Source organism: Pinus tabuliformis, chromosome 1_2 (genome assembly GCF_031772625.1).
Source record: "Pinus tabuliformis cultivar Carrire ecotype Pingquan chromosome 1_2, CPIR1, whole genome shotgun sequence".
Classification (NCBI taxonomy): domain Eukaryota; kingdom Viridiplantae; phylum Streptophyta; class Pinopsida; order Pinales; family Pinaceae; genus Pinus; species Pinus tabuliformis.
Window position 1 is genome coordinate 496,643,001 of NC_142298.1, and position 19,950 is coordinate 496,662,950.

Sequence of the window (19,950 nt, forward strand, 5' to 3'; positions counted from 1 at the left end):
TCTAAGCATTAAAATAAGATAGAAAAAACTTAACATGTCAAATCGAGATTTTGTTTTAGTGATGGGTACATTTTTACTAGGGTCATGACAAAGGAGTTCAACAATCAATGCCACCAACATCGAGGTACATAGAGGGCTTGGTGCTCTTGATTAAATGCTAGTTCAATACCCTCATACGTGATAGAACCAAATGGATATGTTGCAATCCCCCCAACCCTAAAATCCCTAAAATTGTTAAGTTTGTTGGATTTTGGGTGGGATTTTAAATTCTACTTTCTCCATACAAAATCCAATGACGTTGAAACCACTCTCAAACATCCTGAAACAATTAATGGCAGTGTTAAAAATTTAAGTAAAACTTTTATCCTTTTATTTTAAGAATTTAACATTACCTTAGTTACAAAGCATTAGTAAGGCTGTAGGGTTGAATATTAGGCTACCCGACTCATAAATTATTGTTTTAAAGCAACATTCGAGGGGGGGACCCATAAGCACCCATTTTGGGGAACACATCCCCCACATTAGGGAAACGTTTATCCTTATGTTTCCCCACATTTCCCCAAAAGGGGGATGTGGGGAAATGTTTCGCTAGGCATCCCCCCATCTCGAAAGCATGGAAAACATGGGGATTGTGCCCCCCACCCTGGGGAATGTATCCCAATGGAACACTACCAAATAGGCATGGGGCCTCACACCCTAGGAAACCTACTCGCACAATTCTCAATCTAGGGCTCCAAACTTCCCAAAGGCAACCCAATGAAAATTGTCCCTGATAAACAAACATGACTCGCCTAGAATCCTCAAGGTTCTCAAGGTCACAAGATCTCAATGGCTCTCGAAGCTCACATCCAACTCGAGTTCACCAAAATGAACAAGGAATGATACCATTTCCATTGCAATAAAGATTATATGGGCATGTCAGCCTTTTGACATGTGGCACCCATGTAGGCAACTTCACACCACTTGGGAACTTGTCCCACTCCATAGGAACTTAAAATAAAATAAAATGAATTTGGACTTAAGCTTAGGAATGTTATATTATTTCTTTGGCTTAGCTCTTTTCCTTAAGCCCTTGGCCCCCTTTCCCTCTCAATGAATCCGAGCCCCCCATACTCTTGTTTAACTTGGTCTGCAGCAGTGATGTATTGTATTAGTCCGATTGCATGTACAAATTACATTATAGGCTATCCGGCCATTGATCATCACAAGCTCTTTAGCCCAAAAGGATATTAGCTCACCAGCCTATTTAACATATGTACATATACTTTTACAACATGGGGATCAACTTGGGGTATCACAATGGTCATCATATTAGACTTTGCAGCAATTCTTGTTATTTTGGGAACCATTCTTGTTGCTAATTAATCTTTGAAATAGAATGTGGACAAGGATAGATGTTGCTTCGATCATTTTCTAATAATTTCATGGGGGTGTTTTCTAAATGTCATTTGTAATGTACTTTATGGAATATCCCTAAGGCAAATTAACAGTAAAAATGCAAAGCAAAATAGACAAAAACACCATGAAACAATAACAAGCAATCAGTCCACAAATTAACACCCAAAAACTGCGTTGTGTACTCTTTTTATTAATCGAGAGAGGTGTACAAATAGGTGCTGGAATGAGTGCACCCGGGCTTGCTCTATGCAAGCTAGCAAAGCCCAAAATAACAAGTGAGACACCCTCCTCCAAAACTATTGCTATGCTACCCAAGTATTGTGCTGTAGATGCCCAGAAATGTGTCGTTGCCTGAGAGGATCTGCTGCTAGGGCCCTCTCCACTACTCAGAAAATTCCGGGAAATTAATCTCGATCTCTCCTCAATAAACCCAAAATATCCCACGAAGGATTTGGCCAAAGCTTGACCCCGAAATTCGACCCTCTTTGGCTTGAGTGGCTCTGCTGCTGGGCATATCGACCCACTGGTAAAACTTGCTGCTAAATGCTCCCAAAATCCCTACAATCCCTGTTAGAAGGCTCCCCAGGCCTTCCCTCCAAGTTTCACCTCAAACTCCACTCATTCCTCAACCCCCCGGAGTGTCTCTACCCAAGACTGTGCAGTCCCTGCGCCGCCGTAGCTTCCTCTCTGTTGTAGTACGGCCTCACTGCTGCTGGTACGATTTGGGACTAAGACAAACTCCCTCCTTGCGCTGGCACTCAAAGTCCACTGAAGCAAGGGCTAGGATCTCTGCTCAAAAACACCTGTGTGCTGAACAGCACATGTAGACTTGGCTCACTACTCAAGCGTGCTATGTCAAGAGACAAATTCTGAAATGATAGATGAATGAGCCAAATGAGAGTCCCTCCTTCCTTTTGTCAAGTTGCCTCCAAGATTGCCCATGTGGGCCCATATCAAATTCCCCACACCAAATATGCTCCAATGAGAGCATACTCTCCATGTGGGCCAAAATTCCCTTGTGGTGGACCGTGGCAGCAATCTTTCTTCTAACTCTAATGTTGGAGTGTCTCCTACGCCAAAAATCAAATGTGGGTCCTCTAAGCCCCCTTCTTCTAAGTGTAACCATGTAATAAACCAAAACTGAGCAAAATTGATATTTACTTAGTAAAAGACTAAGTAGGAATATCACACTTTACTTCCTCAATTTCCACACTCAGGTGGACGATGCAGATCAAGACAATTACAGGAGTTCCAAGAATCTACAACGTAGAGATACACCTGCTACAATGGAGTTTACAGTTATGCATTTCCCTTAAAATGTATTTTTGGAGGTGATATTTAAATCCCATAAGAGTGATTTGCACACCTTTCACAGGAGTTTCAAGAATTTATTATATGGAGATACACCTGCCACGATGGGGTTTACAGCTATGTATTTCTCTTGAAAACTGAAATGTCTTTTTTTAGGTAGTATTTAAACCTCATAAAACAGATTCACACATCTTTTACAAGAACCATGATATGTAAATTCCCATTTTACAGAATGATGACTTTGGCTAAGAGGACTCTACTCTAACTATGTCCCTGTGACTTAAAAAATATAAATGATGAGTCCCAACATAATAGCACTTTCTACAAATAAAAAAGTACTCTTAGCAAAGCAAGTCTGATTTTGAAAAGAATATACTGAGGCATGTTCTAATTTAAAGAAAAATAAAAAGCTACCAAATCTGAGGGTTGTTATAGCACTATCAAAAGCAATCATGCAAGGCTGTTCAAACTTCAAATCCACTTTCAATGGATCAATGGTAACTGCAACTAGAGCAGAAATTCACCAGCGCACTTGTTCAAAGCCCTGATAGAAATTTCACAATTATTACCCCTTTGGCTTCATCATGAACTTGACATCAGCAAACTCGAGGAACGTCCAGGTAGTCATATATGGCCCTACCTACATTAACTGAATCCCATTCTACATAAATTTGATTTGCAAAATCTCCGACAGTGAGCAAATACCAATGAAGAAATAGAAACGTGGGATACAAGGTGCATCAGGCATCTTGGCATGAGTGTACCAACTATTGAAGTCTGGAGGTAATGGATGTTTCCTCTTCAAGATTAAACAACGGTTATGCTGTCAAGCGAAAGGCAACTTGTTTTATGAGACTCTATCCAACAAGGGTAGTGCAGGCTTTGAATGTTAATGTGGAAGACTTATGTTAGCAGCCCTGTAGGAGACCAGACACATCAATTAATTAACAAGATCATAAATGATGGTTAAACCTCAAAAGTCAATCCCTAAAGTCAGTTAGCCTTAGTAACAAAAACCACACTTATCCACATAGTTCTAAAATCGAAGCACCTTCACCGATATCAGTTTGCCTCACAAATGGACTTACTAGCAGCTTCCAACTGACTGAACTGCTGATGTCTAAATTATTGTGTTGGTTCTGATATTATAAATTTATTTTGAAATCCATGAATATGCTAGGAGAAACTCGGTACTACATTCAGTGTGCTCATGCCCATGATGAAAATTTACAAATATGGTAGATAAATACACAGATATGTGGCACCAACAAATACCCAAGTTCTACAAAACAAGTGACAGGATGAGAAATGTGGATATACTAAACTGTAGCACTTATCTAAACATAGACCAACTGGAGTGAAAGAGACCTAATCTTTAGGCTCTGATGCCAAAATAGGTATAAGCTAAAGCTGGGAGCAAGATGGGAAGCAAAAGCACTTCAATTTTATTAACTTGGAGAACATAGCTTATCCATTAAAAGTGAAGCGAGGCTCCTTAGATAGAAAAGGAACCCTATCATAAATTTGACACCTTATGTAACTCCCCAACATACCAATTTAATATATAAATAGGAGTCATGCATACAGCTGGAGAATCTAAATGATAAACACTATACTAGACGACAAATTGTACTAGAAGTTACAATGTCACAACAAGACAAAGTCACAAAGAAATATTATAATATTACAAAATGTGATGAGCACAAGTGACCCCCATGTGCTCATCAAAACAGAAGAACAGATATTTGAATTGAATGCCAAATTGCTACCTTTTTCTCCTCTGCATGAAATTGCCTCACTTTTCCATGGTAGCAGAACTCGTAAGACCACCACCCTTCATGCTGCATGACCACAGAATCAACAACATATAACTTTCCATGATGAAATGGAAGGTAGCATATTAATCTAACAGAAGTTAGCAAATATACAGAAAACTAAAACAGAACAGGTTGGGATTGTGTAACATAAGCAACAAGACTAAATGGTTCTCACTCTTAGGAAGCACTGGCCATTCAATGATTCAAGAAGCTCATCAGGTGTCTTTGTCCTACTCTGCTTATCGGTTAATGCCGTAACGCTACTGCTGTATTGTTGATTGGATTCTTTAAAGCCCTTATTTTCATGATTTGGTAGAAAGCACTCATACTTCTCCCCATCCCTGTCAGTCATTTCTACTGATTCCTGTCCAGGCTCCTGGTATGAATGACATCATATAAGTAAAAAGTAATGAATCAAAGAAAAGGAAGCATGTTTTAAACTTTAGTGAGCATTAAACAATCATCAGATTCAGTTAAATTATGCAAATCGCCTTGAACTTAATATAGACCTCTAAAAATGAATGTTCAGTTCTTCAGAAAGCCAAAACCAAAAGTTCAAATCCAATAACATTTTTAGTATTTACTAATTTTGAACTACATAAATTTATAATAAGCCTTCAAAATTGTTTATAGGTTGACAAGATTGAGAAAAGAACACAGATATAACACCTCATCTATGAAAATGTTTTACCACAGAAAAAGAAAAATTTACCGCAAAAAATCCCTTGGCAAGATGCTTCAGTAGTCTTAATTGTTGAGCATCCACCACCTATCAAGAAGTGGGATGCCAGTGGCGACATGGAAGCATGTGGTCAGGACTCAGGACTAACTTAAAGGGCACATCTCTATTGCTTTACAATGGCCCCCTTGCAGCAGTGCACTGGCCCTAGTGAGGCATCCCAACCACTTTCTTAAAAAATCAAACCCAAGTGGAGGCTATAACACTGCGCCACTCTTAGGGTGACAAGTGTGGAGGGGACTGTCTATCATCCCAATGGAAAACAAGACATCAACTATGAATGGGGGTTAGGAGAGGCAACAAACAACCATGCCAAAATCCTAGCACTTCTTGAAGGATTATCCATTCTCAATGCAAGAGGAATAAAGAAGCTTGCAGTAGTAGGAGACTCTACCATCATCGCAAGGCATATGAGAGACAATACGACATCTAGGGATGTTGCTTTTGGAAGACTAATCAAACAAGCACAAGCAGCGGCTAGAAAGTTTGAAGCCATTGGATTTTATCAGGTTCTCCATGTATTCAATAGCAAAGTGGACTACCTCGCCAACACTACAATGAATCTAGATGTCTGGGCTAAAACAACTGGGGGGATGTCCATTTCTCTTACCTTCCCTAAGTTTTCGACACACTTTGAAAACTGACTTGTCATGCAAATGAAAGCAGATTTAATCTACATGTAGCATCATTCGATCCAAGGGAAGAGACAAGTGTTTTATAGGAAATGTTCTTTGGTACAAATCACACATGCCTCTACCCTCTCTATTGTGGAATTTATGGGTCATAGCATAATCTCACAATACCAAGGTAGGCTAAGTCAGTGGTATGATGGGAAGAATGAAAAATTCCAGGCGACAGAGAATTGGCAATGCAGGGTTTTAATATTGGTTGATGGTCTAACTTCGTGGGTGAATTGGAGGCACCTTCGTGGAGGTCTGGAGGTGTACTCTTGGTGCGTGAATTGGTGGAGTTTGGGGATCCCTTTCCCTCCCTCTCAAATGAAACTAACTTCTAGCTCTAGGCTGGCTAGGAAGAATAAGAGTTCAGACCTAAGTCACATGACACGTGGACACCAAACACTGAGGATATGAAAATATTTGTATCTGACACATGACATGGTGACCCCCCAGAACATGACACGGTGAACACATTATATATTATATATTAAAAAATATAACAAATTAGTGAATTACACATAAAATATGAAATATATAAAACATTTACATGATGATGATACAAATTCAATCATACAACTAATGCATATAACCAAAATAGCATTGAGTGCAATCCATCTTTGAACCAAAAATACATCAACAAAGAGCCCCTAAATAGCCTGTAGCATCCAAAAACAATCATGCTACAACAAATAACTAGTAATGCATATCATCAAAACCATTTCGTATATTGGTACCCTCGTCATCAACATCACCCTCTAAGCATTAAAATAAGATGGAAAAATTGGGATTCTATTTGAGTCATTGGTACATTTTTATAAGGGTCATGACAGATGAGTTCAACAATCCATGCCACCTATTGAGCAGGTTGTCATTGATGTCAAAGTGGGAGAATTGCAGGATGTGGAGCAAGTGTGCAACATGTCATTGATGTCAAAGCAAGAGCAGGAGCAGGTATGCAATGAATGAGATGATGCAATTGATTGAAACCCTAGCCCTAGTGTTTGAGTTCTTGGACGATGGTCATTGACCGCTTTTGTTAGCATTTTTTGGAGAAGTGGATTAGTATGTTTGTCCTCATGACCCCTGCCATTCGATTCTCCTCGACATGCTGATTCTGACAGTATGTGAAGCGTCTTGTGGACCTTCCCGGTTTGTGAGATATGTCCCGCCAAAGATTGTTACCCATCTTCTGGTCTAAAACCCCAAAGGGTTGCTGATGTGGCACTATATTACTAATTAATGATATGGCAGTAAGAAGGAGCAGCATGTATCATAAGTTGAAGAGGAATTTCGTTCAATATATATATATATAATACAAAAAAGGGGGAGGACATTATTATTTAATTATAGTGTCATTGGAAAAAGCGTAGAAGAAAAATGAATGTTCGTAAGGATGAAGTTAAGGAAGACAACTTTGATATGTTATATTCAAAAACCATAAAAAGGGGGCATTATTATTATTTAATTATGTGGGGACATCATTATTATTTAATCATGTTCTGGGACAAATCGTGGAAAAATCAAATTCCAGAGGTTTCTTTGGGTTCGAAATTGAATATAATTTCCCCTCCAACATTGAAGTTTGCTGCCCATTTTGGTACCTATTGTTGCATCGCTTGCACACCTAGAATGTGGGAAAAATCCTCAACCCCACAAGGTGTGACTTGGTGGCAAACTAAGAGATGGGGTTGTCACCTATTTGTTGATTTGGGGTAGCATCGGATGTGCTCTAGCCACGAAATTTGGTGGAGAGGTTGGGGCACATGAGATATCCAATACCCAGAAAGGGTTTGGGCAGATTCTAAATAGATCAAGAGATATTAAAATAATTAATATTTTTAATGGAGTCCCTAAGTCTAAACTTAGGGAAAATAAAATATTAACGTATATTAATATGAATCTGTGTTAGAGTGGTCCAAAAGACATGGATCAAGCCAAATCTAATCTTAGCCATTGATTAGGGACTTAATCTCGGTCGTTGAGATGTCAACAGGAAATGTATAAGAAGAGACTTGAGGGTCACTTGGAGAAGTACACCGGAGTTATCAGTCATTCTATTCTCTAGAGCGGGGTTTGCTAAGAGAGGTAGAATCAGTGATCGAGAGAGCAGTGGAGGGCCATTGAGTACAAAGAAACAGAGAAGGCAGAGATTGTGCCAGGAAAGCAGCGCAGCAGCCAAGGAGGGTGACGCAGAGCCAGCAAGGGCTCACGCAAGGCCATGCAGAGGCAGCCAAGTGTTGCGTAAAGCACCAGAGGGGCCAACACAGCTGACGCAGAGGCTCCCAGAGCTGACGCAAGGCCTCCTGGGGTTGACGCAAGGCCAATGTGAGACAGAGAGGGGTTGACGCAGTCCAATTTGGGCAGACACTGGGGTTGCAGAGCAGTTTTGTGCTAAGGAGCTGCCGGAAGGATTTTTCGGGGTTTCAGCCAGGAGATTTCTCTCAAACTGTGAGGTATAGCTGCTAAGGAAATTCTCTGTTGGGTAGTCCAGTTTCAGCACCCAAATTGTACTCTGATATTGCTTAATAAGAAAACCCTCAGATAGTTGCACCTGTTCTCCCACATTGGGTTTTTCCGGGGACATTGGTCCAAAAATAATGGTGTCATGTGGTGTGTTTGTTTTTGTTTATTTTAGTTGCTAATCTGTAATATGTTGAGCATGCACTGGTGTTTATTTTCAGTATTTACTTTGTAAATAACTTGTTAAGAAAAATAACAAGTAGGGAGGAATAAATAAGATAAAGTGCATGGAGGGTTTCTAACTAAGTAAAATTAGAAACTTCAACATGATATAAGAGCATGATTGCAGATCACAAGAGGACTAAAAGACATCAGCCGAGTGGAGCAATAGTAGCAGAAAACAGTTGCCCCGAGGTGACAGAAGTTGTTTCTTGCAGCGCAGAAGCCAAGAAGTGTGACGCAGAGCCAGCCAAAGCCACGCAGAAGAAGTCGGGAGTTGCGCAGAGCCTTAGAGAGGCCAGCATTGCTGACGCAAAGGGCCAGAGCGCTGACGCAAGGCATCCGAGGGCTGACGCAGACCCATCTAGGGTGACGCAGAGCCAGCCTGAGGCAGAGAAGGGCTGACGCAGTTCATAGAGGCAGTTGCTGGAGTCTAGAAAGCTGCAGAAATATTGCAGAGTGAAGCTGGTGAGGTATTGTAGTCAGAACAGTACCTAACAGAGCAAGGTCAGAGGAGTTGTTACGGAGTGTTTCTAATCGAGGAACCTGGGTCAGCAGTGCAGTTGCACAAGACGATCAAAGTAGGGGGCATCTCGACAAGCGGCAGAAGGATTTCCAAGAGGGAAATCAGGACTCAGAGGGAGTCCAGAAGGGAACTTCCAAACGGAAGTAGAGACTCAGAAGAGTCGAACAGAGAACTTCCAAGAGGGAAGTAGAGGAGCATCATGGCACTACACGGGGTAAGAGACCAGGATAGACTGGACGAAGCATCGAACTTCGCAGTCTGGAAGGCCAAAATCTTATCATTGCTTGACAGGAATCGTGTCAAGAACTTCTCCTTGAAGGTTATAGCTATCCCAGTCGACCCCAATGATAACGACAAGTACGAAGAGGCGATGGCGAGGGCCAAGTGCATTATCCTTGGCAAGGTCAAGGATCATGCGATACCCCATATAGCCAAGAAGGAAACGGCAGTTAAGATGTGGGAGGCTCTCAAGATCCTGTACCAGCATACTTCTGTGCAGAGAAGAATGTTGCTCGAGAACCAGATGAGGTCGTATCAGATGAAGAAGGGTCAATCGATTGACACCTTCCTCAGAGGACCGAATGAGATCCGAGACCAGTTGACTGCTATAGGAGCAACACCGAATCAGGAGCTTATGGTGAGGACAGCCCTGAATGTTGTCTAAGAAGATTGGGAAGTGTTTGTCCAAAGTATCCTGGGCAAAGGGACTCTCCCAACTTGGGACGAGATGTAGGCAGCTCTTCACCAGGAAGAGATCAGACGGCAGTCGAAGATAGGTAGCAGTAGCAATGGGATCAAAGTCAAGTAGGAGGAGGAGGATGTGGCCCTAGCATCTGAGCGAAAGCAGGAGAAGCGGAAGAAGAAAGATCTCTCCAAGATCAAGTGCTTCCACTGTGGGGAGATGGGTCATTATGCGACCCAGTGCCCAAGGAAAAAGAGTAAGGGAGAGTCTTCCGAGACTAAGGCAGCGCCAGCACGAGCAGAGAAGGGAGTTTTGACAGACGATGATTGTGCCATGAGTGCACACACGCCACTTGAGCGGAAGTGGGGAGACATCGAGCTATAGTCAAGCGGACTACAGGCGATGAGGGGCAGGATCCTTGAGGTACCCAGCCTCTTGGATTTGACCTTGCTACGGGAGCCCTGACGAGGAGTAGCAAGACTAGCTGAGTGGGTAGAGACGGACGAGGATGGAGCGGTAGAGAAAGCTACAGTGCAGGAGTCCCGAGACAACACAGAGCTAGCAAGTTGCAGCAATGCGAGAGGCACAAGAGTGCTGCACCAGTGCAGGATGCCATAGAGAGGTGTGCAATAGTGCGAAATGCAAAGAGTTGTTGCAGCAGCACAGAGGTCAGAGAGGGAGCACTTGTCAGTGACAGAGGGAGCTTCAGCATCAGAGGGTGTTTCTAGCCCAACAGGGAGGTCAGTTGGGAGATCAGTTACTTACTTCTCAGTAACTGAGTTGCAATGCAGCAGTGGGGCAGCCCGATGCAGCTTGATGAGAGGAGGTGTAGTGCAGATGCAGTGCTGGGAGAAAGGACCAACAGCAACACGGATGCAGAGGGAGATGTCGTACAAATGCAACAATGGCAGAACCATGGGCAGCAGTACAAGAGGCAACAGTGCAGAGGATGTTGGGCAAGAGGGCCTAGCATCAGCACAGGTACCGATGCTGGATGATCAGAGTAATACTCAGTGAGGAGTATTTCTAAAGCATAGTCATCGCTAAGAGGGACTGTTGATTTGGGGTACCATCGGATGTGCTCTAGCCACGAAATTTGGTGGAGAGGTTGGGGCACATGAGATCTCCAATACCTAGAAACGGTTTGGGCAAATTCTAAACAGATCGGGATATATTAAAATAATTAATATTTTTAATGGAGTCCTTAAGTCTAAACTTAGGGAAAATAAAATATTAACGTGTATTAATATGAATCTGTGTTAGAGTGGTCCAAAAGACATGGATCAAGCCAGATCTAATCTTACTCGTTGATTAGGGACTTAATCTCGACCGTTGAAATGTCAACAGGAAAAGTATAAGAGGAGGCTTGAGGGTCACTTGGAGAAGTACACCAGAGTAATCAGTCATTCTATTCTCTAGAGCGGGGTTTGCTAAGAGAGATAGAATCGGTGATCAAGAGAGCAGCTAAGGGGCATTAAGTACAGAGAAACAGAAAAGGCAAAGATTGTGTCGGGATAGCAACGCAGCAGCCAAGGAGGGTGACGCAGAGCCAACAAGGGCTCATGCAAGGCCACGCAGAGGCAACCAAGTGCTGTGTAGAGCACCAAAGGGGCCAGCACAGCTGATGCAGAGGCTCCCAAAGCTAACGCAGGGCCTCCTACGAATGACACAAGCCTCTAAAGGCTGACGCAGGGCCAGCGTGAGATAGAGAGGGGCTGACGCGGTCCAGTTTGGGCAGATGCTGGGGTTGCAGAGCAGTTTTGTGCTAAGGAGCTGCCGGAAAGATTTTCTGGGGTTTCAGCCAAGAGATTTCTCTAAAACTGTGAGGTATAGCTGCTAAGGAAATTCTCTGTTGGGTAGACCAGTTTCGGCACTCAAATTGTGCTCTGATATTGATTAATAAGAAAACCCTCAGATAGTTGCATCGGTTTTCCCACATTGGGTTTTTTCGGGGACATTGGTCCAAAAATAATGATGTCATGTGGTGTGTTTGTTCTTGTTTCTTTTAGTTGCTGAACTATAATATGTTGAGCATGCACTGATGTTTATTTTCAGTATTTACTTTATAAATAACTTGTTAAAGAAAAATAACAAGTAGGTAGGAATAAATCAGATAAAGTGCATGGAGGGTTTCTAAGTAAGTAAAATTATAAACTTCAACACTATTCCCAGCGCTCTCTATTAAAGCTCTCTCCTACTTCAAGCTAAGGGGGGTGGTCCCTAATGAAGGTTAGTGGATGAAATGTGAGTTTCTAGGAGATTAATTTAAATGGAAAGCTTATCATCAATTGTAAATTGATCCCCCAACATGAACAAGTAAGGAGATATATGAGCAACTTTCAATAATTCATTTAAGAACAATCTCCCATCATAGACCAGTGCTTAAACAATTAATTGCTCAAAGTAAATAACATGTACTTGCTCAAATGAAAATGATGACAAGCAATCCTACAAAAAAGGCAATGTTAGATCAATAATGAAATATCACTTGCAAGATGGAGATATTGGAATGTTATACTTGTAACGAAATGCTCAAATAAAAAAATAATATCATTTAATAACAATTATGGCAATTTGACAAGTGAAGTAAATATTGCAAATGAAATATCCACACTACTTACAAAATGCTACTTTGAAAGAAAGATAACTTGTATAAAAATTTCTGTTTTCCCACCCCGGTTTTCAGTTTCTCCTTATTTCTCCCATGTAGTTAAATGCCCATTCCCATAACCATACATTTAACAGACTGAAAAAAATAAATATTGCTGAAAACACAAATTCTGGAAATTTTTCAGAATGCTGGAAATTGCAGAATTAAAAATCAGCAATTAAAAACAGCCATTAAAACACATTAAAACACTGATATTTTTGGTCAACTTGACCTTGGAAAAACCCCCTACAACTCTTGGGGAAAACCAGTTTGAGAGCTCTTCTTTATTTCTGAAAATTGTCTTTTTACAGTGAGAATTATTCAGCAAAAAAATCAGCAAGCAAATTTACAACTTATCTCCTTTCTCGTGCCTCACAGCAATCTGGAAATTACAGCAAACAGGACAGCAATAAATGCTGTACGACCTCCGTTTTGTGTGCAGAAAAATCAGCAAACTGCTCCTCGATTTTTGTGCAAAAATCTGCCTTTCACTATGTGTTGAATCAGCTGTACAAATCTGCGCAACTGCTGCCTTGGAATGTGTGCCAAGCTGCTGTCTCCTTCTCCTTCCTGCTCAGAAATCTCTCGTGCTCTCTTGCTCTCCTTCTCCCAATCTGCTCATGAAAGAATGAATGACCTTTTCCTCCTTTTCCTCCTTTAATATAACTCCAAGTGACTTTTGGGTGATCCAAGTGACTTTTGGGTGATCTCTAAATCCAATGGCTGAAATAGATTTAGATCAATGGTTGAGATTAAATGCTCATTTAAATCTCACTTTCTATTTTTTAATTCACCCCACTTTAATAAAGACCCACTTAGTCATTTATTTCCAAAGTCACTTTTCCTTTCTAATTTTTCATTGACTTTATAAAAGTCACTTTAAAATTAGACTTAATAACTTTATCACTTAAAGTCACTTTTAAATTAGATTTAACTTTATAAAATTATAAAGTCACTTTAGGAGAAAAATTAAATTCTTTTGGACACTTTTCCCTAGGCCGAAGATCAAAGCCTAAGGGAACCACCTGTCCTCCGGTACCAAATTTCAACACTCCCTCTTACCGAGGAAGGTGTTCCTCACCACACCCATCTTGTCTCTGAAGTAGACATGCTTGCCCCGTGGTAAGGCTTTGGTAAGGATATCTGCAACCTGCTCATCAGTGGAAATATACTCAAGCTTCACAGCTCCCTTCTGAACATAGTCTCTGATGAAATGATATCTGATCCCGATATGCTTTGACCTGTCATGAAATACTGGATTCTCCGTGAGTTTAATGCAACTTTGATTATCACAGTAAATTATTGAAGGTCTCAACGACTGACCAAATAAGCCAAACAACATCTTGCGAAGCCAGATGGCCTCACAACTAGCTAGACTGGCTGCCATATACTCTGCTTCCGCTGAACTCAGTGCTACTGACTGCTGCTTCCGGCTGAACCATGACACTACTGCTGAACCCAACCCAAAACAACACCCTGAAGTGCTCTTCCTATCAGAAGCACAACCTGCCCAATCAGAATCAGTGTATCCTGCCAATCTCACTCCATCTCCCTGCCTGTAGTCCAGACCATAATCCACTGTCCCCTGCAAGTACCGCAAAATGTGTTTTGCAGCCACCCAGTGAACCTTTCTAGGCTCACACATAAACTGACTCATCGTGTTGACTGCAAAACAGATATCTGGTCTAGTGTTGACCAAATACATCAAGGAACCAATCAGCTGCCTGTACAATGTGGGATCCACCAACTCGGAATCCGAAGCATGAAGCTTCTTCCAGTTGGTGATCATCGGTGTCGACATGGGTCTACAATCCTCCATGTGGAATCTGCTAAGGATGTCCACAATATACTTCCCCTGCCCCAGGAAGAAATGCCCCTCCTCCTGCCACACCTCCAAACCCAAAAAGTAATGCATCAAGCCGATGTCCTTCATCTCAAACTCCGCCGCAAGATCTCTCTTACAGTGCTCTATGAGTCTCTCTGCACCTGTAATGATCAAGTCATCCACATACAGCACCAGAATGAGAGGCTCCTCACCAATCACAATAAAGTAAAGGTTCGGATCTGCCTCACTCTTTGTGAAACCCATCCCCTGCAAGTATGCATCTATCCTGGAGTACCAAGCTCTGGGAGCTTGCTTCAGGCCATAAAGGGCCTTCTTCAATCTGCACACATGGGACTCCTTCCCATGCACCTCAAAGCCCTGTGGCTGCTCAATGTACACCTCCTCCTGTATGAAGCCATTGAGAAATGCGGTCTTCACATCCATCTGGTGGATCTTCCAACCCATCTCTGCTGCTATCGATATAATGGAGCGGATCGAAGTATATCGAGCCACGGGAGCGAAGGTCTCCTCATAATCAACTCCCTCTACCTGGGAGAACCCTCTAGCCACAAACCTCGCTTTGAATTTCTCAATGCTGCCATCTGCAGCATGCTTTACCTTGTAAAGCCATCTGGAAATAACCACGGATTTGCCCTCAGGCCTCGGCACCACCTCCCAAACATCATTCTTCATGATAGAAGAATACTCCTCCTGCATGGCCTCTCTCCAGACCTGCTGGCTAGCTGCCTCCTCATAGCTAGAAGGCTCAGAGTCAAGGATGCTGGTAACCATCGCCATATAACTACAAAACCTCTCAGGTGGCCTACTCTCTCTGACCGACCTCTTCGGCTCAGCAACAGATGTGGCATCTCTCAAGGTGTCCTGAAGCCACTTGGGCTTCCTCTTCCCTGAGCGCACTTCTTCCACCGGAGAATGAAACTCCTCTTCCTCATCATCATCAGTAGCCTGAACTCCTGACTGTCTGTCTGCTGTCCTCCTGCCTGCACCTGAACCTGTAGAAGCTGAGGTACCGTGTGAACTGTCCATCAGTGGACTCCCTAGTGAACTGCTCTGTGAACTGCTCTGCATGCTGCCCGGAGCACCACCCCTCTGGCTCGATGAGCCACTGCTCACTGACGGACCTGACATCCTCATAGATGTACCTCCGGATCCTCCTGATCCCTGCCCACTGGATCCCTGCGACTGACTCAACTGCTGCTGAGGGTCTGGCTGATCCAGATACTCTAACTCCCGTGACCTCCTAAAGGCCCTGTCCTCCTCGAACTTCACATCCCGTCTGACAACAACTCTCCTCTGTGCAGGAATGTAAATCCGAAAGGCCTTTGAGGTCTCACTGTAGCCCACAAAGATACCCTTCTCTGCGGTGGGCTCTAGTTTGGTCCTCTTCTCCTTGGGTATATAGGAGTATGTAATGCATCCAAAGATATGAAGATGACCAAGATCAGGCTTCTTCCCAGAGAAAGCCTCCTCCGGAGTCATGTGCCCCAAGGCACGATGCGGACTCCTGTTCTGCAAGTAAACAGCTGTGTTGCAGGCCTCTGCCCACAAGAACAATGGCAACCCCTGATCATGTAACATAGCTTTGGCAGCCTCTATGATGGATCTGTTCTTCCTCTCCGCAACCCCGTTCTGCTGGGGGTTGTAAGGAACAGTGAACTCCCTCCTAATGCCTGCCTCCGCACAATAGTCAACAAACTCTCTAAGGGTGTACTCTCCTCCATTGTCCGACCTCAGGGACTTGATCTTTCGACCTGTCTGAGTCTCCACAAGAGCTCTGAACTCCTGAAACCGCTTGAAGACCTCACTCTTGGTCTTCAAAAAATAAATCCATGTCCTCCTGGAGTGATCATCAATGAATAACACATAGTACTCATATCCACTCAAGGAAACATGAGACATCCGACCGCTCACATCGGAATGAATCAAATCAAGTATCCCCGTCGCTCTGCTGTCACTGCTGGGAAAAGGGGATTTGGCAAATTTGCCCATCGCACAACCTCTGCAAGTATCAAAGTGATCAGTACTGAAATCTGGCACACCTGTAGTGATCTCCCGCAATGTCCTCAAGGCTCCATGATACATATGTCCCATCCTGCGGTGCCAAATCTCACACAGCTCAGAACTGCTAGCTCTGCTGTCGGTACTACTACTCAATGCCAAAAGGGGCTGAAATGCAAACTTGTACACCTTTGCATGGCGTACACCTATCACTCTAGCTGAATCAGCTGGAGTGTCCCTGGGATACATCAACACCTGTCCTCCCCTGAACAGTACGTCATATCCTCTGTCCTCCAAAGCTGAGACGGATATGAGGTTCTTCCTCATCCCTGGCACATAAAGAACCTCTGACACCTTCAAGGGAGGTTTGGACTCCCTCTGAAATGTCACTGTCCCCACCCCGACTGCTCTAACAACTCTGTCATCACCAAGTACTACCTCAATATCAGTGCCACTCTCTGAAAGCTCTGAGAAGTACTCACGGACTCCTGTCATATGACGTGAAGCCCCACTGTCCACATACCAGATACCTGAAGATGCTCCGCTAATCGAGGGAAAAGCATGCTCCCTCTGAACCTGTGTGGCAGGTGATCCTGTACTAGAGGACTCACACGTAGTGAACGCAAACTCTCGGTCAAAACGACCAGCAAAGTCCTCAATCTCTGCTGAAGCTGCCACGTCCTGGTTCTTCCCCTTCTTCTTCTTCTTCTCCGGACACACAACTGCATAGTGTCCCATCTTCTGACAATTCCAACACTTCACCTTGGAATAGTCCTTCTGTGTGTTCCCCTGTTTACCTTTACCTTTGCCTTTGCCCCCACCACTGCTTGTGGAAGCCTGCTTCTTCCCTTTGCCTTTCTTGCTTCCTGCCACCAGTGCTACATCCTCATCCTGCTCAACTGGCTTGGCTGCCCCAAGCTGACCTTTCCTGATCTCTGTCTGAATGCAATCATCCCAAAACCTCTCCCATGTGGGAAGGGTCTCACGTGCACAAACCCCATCAGCAAAGTTCAACCATGAACGAGGGAGGCCATTCACTGCAATCCGCACCAACTCAGTGGGTGGAATGGCCTCTCCAATCGCTGCCAACTCATCTCTCACATTGGTAATCTTTGTGAGATATCCAGCTGCACTATCATTACCCATCTTAATGTTCTTCAGCTTCTCCTTCAGGACCATCTTCCGGTTCTCATTGGTACTCTGGTAGAGATTGGACAATGCTGTCCACATCTCATGGGCATTGCTCTTTCCTCTCACATGAGGAATGCAATGGTCTTTGATTCCGTCTAGAATCAGCCTCTTACCCTTATTGTTCTTCTTTTTATACTCAGCCAACTGAGTAACATCAGTGGGCACAACAACAGGGTTCTGTGCGGTATGCACCATGATATCCCAGACTTCTGCCTCCTCAAAGATACTCTGCATTCTCTCCTTCCAAACGCTGTAATTTATATGCCCATCCAGCCTATCCTCCACCCTCAATCCCAATGACATCCTGCTGTCCTAAAACTGAAAAATAGCACTGCTGTAGTAAAGATAAAATTGTTGTTTATGAAAAAATCAGCTTGCTGGAATTTTCTGAGTGAAAAATCAGCAACTGTAATTTTTCCTTTTGCTGTCCCAAACTGCCCTTCAGCACTCAAGCTCTGATACCATGTAAAAATTTCTGTTTTCCCACCCCGGTTTTCAGTTTCTCCTTATTTTTCCCATGTAGTTAAATGCCCATTCCCATAACCATACATTTAACAGACTGAAAAAAATAAATATTGCTGAAAACACAAATTCTGGAAATTTTTCAGAATGCTGAAAATTGCAGAATTAAAAATCAGCAATTAAAAACAGCCATTAAAACACATTAAAACACTGATATTTTTGGTCAACTTGACCCTGGAAAAACCCCCTACAACTCTTGGGGAAAACCAGTTTGAGAGCTCTTCTTTATTTCTGAAAATTGTCTTTTTACAGTGAATTATTCAGCAAAAAAATCAGCAAGCAAATTTACAACTTATCTCCTTTCCCGTGCCTCACAGCAATCTGGAAATTACAGCAAACAGGACAGCAATAAATGTTGTACGACCTCCGTTTTGTGTGCAGAAAAATCAGCAAACTGCTCCTCGATTTTTGTGCAAAAATCTGCCTTTCACTATGTGCTGAATCAGCTGTACAAATCTGCTCAACTGCTGCCTTGGAATGTGTGCCAAGCTGCTGTCTCCTTCTCCTTCCTGCTCAGAAATCTCTCTTGCTCTCTTGCTCTCCTTCTCCCAATCTGCTCATGAAAGAATGAATGACCTTTTCCTCATTTTCCTCCTTTAATATAACTCCAAGTGACTTTTGGGTGATCCAAGTGACTTTTGGGTGATCTCTAAATCCAATGGCTGAAATAGATTTAGATCAATGGTTGAGATTAAATGCTCATTTAAATCTCACTTTCTATTTTTTAATTCACCCCACTTTAATAAAGACCCACTTAGTCATTTATTTCCAAAGTCACTTTTCCTTTCTAATTTTTCATTGACTTTATAAAAGTCACTTTAAAATTAGACTTAATAACTTTATCACTTAAAGTCACTTTTAAATTAGATTTAACTTTATAAAATTATAAAGTCACTTTAGGAGAAAAATTAAATTCTTTTGGACACTTTTCCCTAGGCCGAAGATCAAAGCCTAAGGGAACCACCTGTCCTCCGGTACCAAATTTCAACAACTTGCAATTGAGATTCAATAGATCCAAAAAGTATTACTTGAAAAATGTAAATAGATGTTGCACTTGCTAACAAAAGATGATTACATCAAGAAAAATGAGGCCATCCATCATGACAAGTATATGAAACAAATAAATTTGCAAGTTTAAAGTGCTCTAAAGTGAGTAAATTAGCGTGAAATGCAATCTATCTAACGCGGAGTGCAATTATCTTGCTAAATTTTAAGTTAAATGCCTATCTAAATGTAGCCTTTCTCTAAACTATTTTGAAACAAGTCTCTAGTGTGAGTTGTGGAGGGGTACCTAGGAAAAGACAGTTGAGGTTGTATTAACAACACCTCCCATGGAATATCCAACCACTCGATGCTTCCAGCATTGCGGAAACTGTGGCTCTGACGACTGTGGCTCTGACCACAAGAGAGGGTCTATGTTCCTCAAGTTTGGGACAGAGAGAGAGGGTCATAAAAATCTTTCAACCAAACTTATGTTTGGAGGTAAATTAATTAGAGATCCAAATTAACACTAAGGATGCCTAAATGATATGCATGTGAACATTAGTGTTTTCAAAAAAAGTGTAATGAAAAAAAATCTTCAAGTAGATGTCACCAATATCTTTCAATGGAAATAAAATGTGAAACAATTAGCTTGGTGTAAAGATGTAAAATCACAAGTCCAAGATGTGTTGCTTGCAATGAAGTAAATTTGCTCAAAATGGAATAGCACAAGAAAATGTTTCAAAAAATAACCATCAATGACCAAAGTGCCATATGAACATGGAATGATAAAGATATTGAAGCAATATTCTCATGAACTTGTAGAGAAAAGTGAAATAGTTTAAATTTGCCACAATAAAATATTTGTTTGCTTAAACAGAACATGCATGTATTATGAGTGGATTGCACAAGTAAATGGAAATGGAAAAATGT

General features: G+C 42.3%; 1 protein-coding gene across 1 annotated transcript in view; it reads right to left on the bottom strand.

Moving 5' to 3' along the window:
• Window positions 1–19,950, bottom strand: part of LOC149206501 (protein OS-9 homolog) — a 178,714-nt gene that overhangs the window by 65,960 nt on the left and 92,804 nt on the right. The window contains exons 3-4 of the mRNA XM_089395446.1: window positions 4,702–4,902; window positions 4,479–4,550 (exon numbers count right to left, since the gene is read on the bottom strand). Coding sequence (XP_089251572.1) covers window positions 4,479–4,550; window positions 4,702–4,902 — 273 coding nt within the window. The remainder of the gene's footprint in view (window positions 1–4,478; window positions 4,551–4,701; window positions 4,903–19,950) is intronic.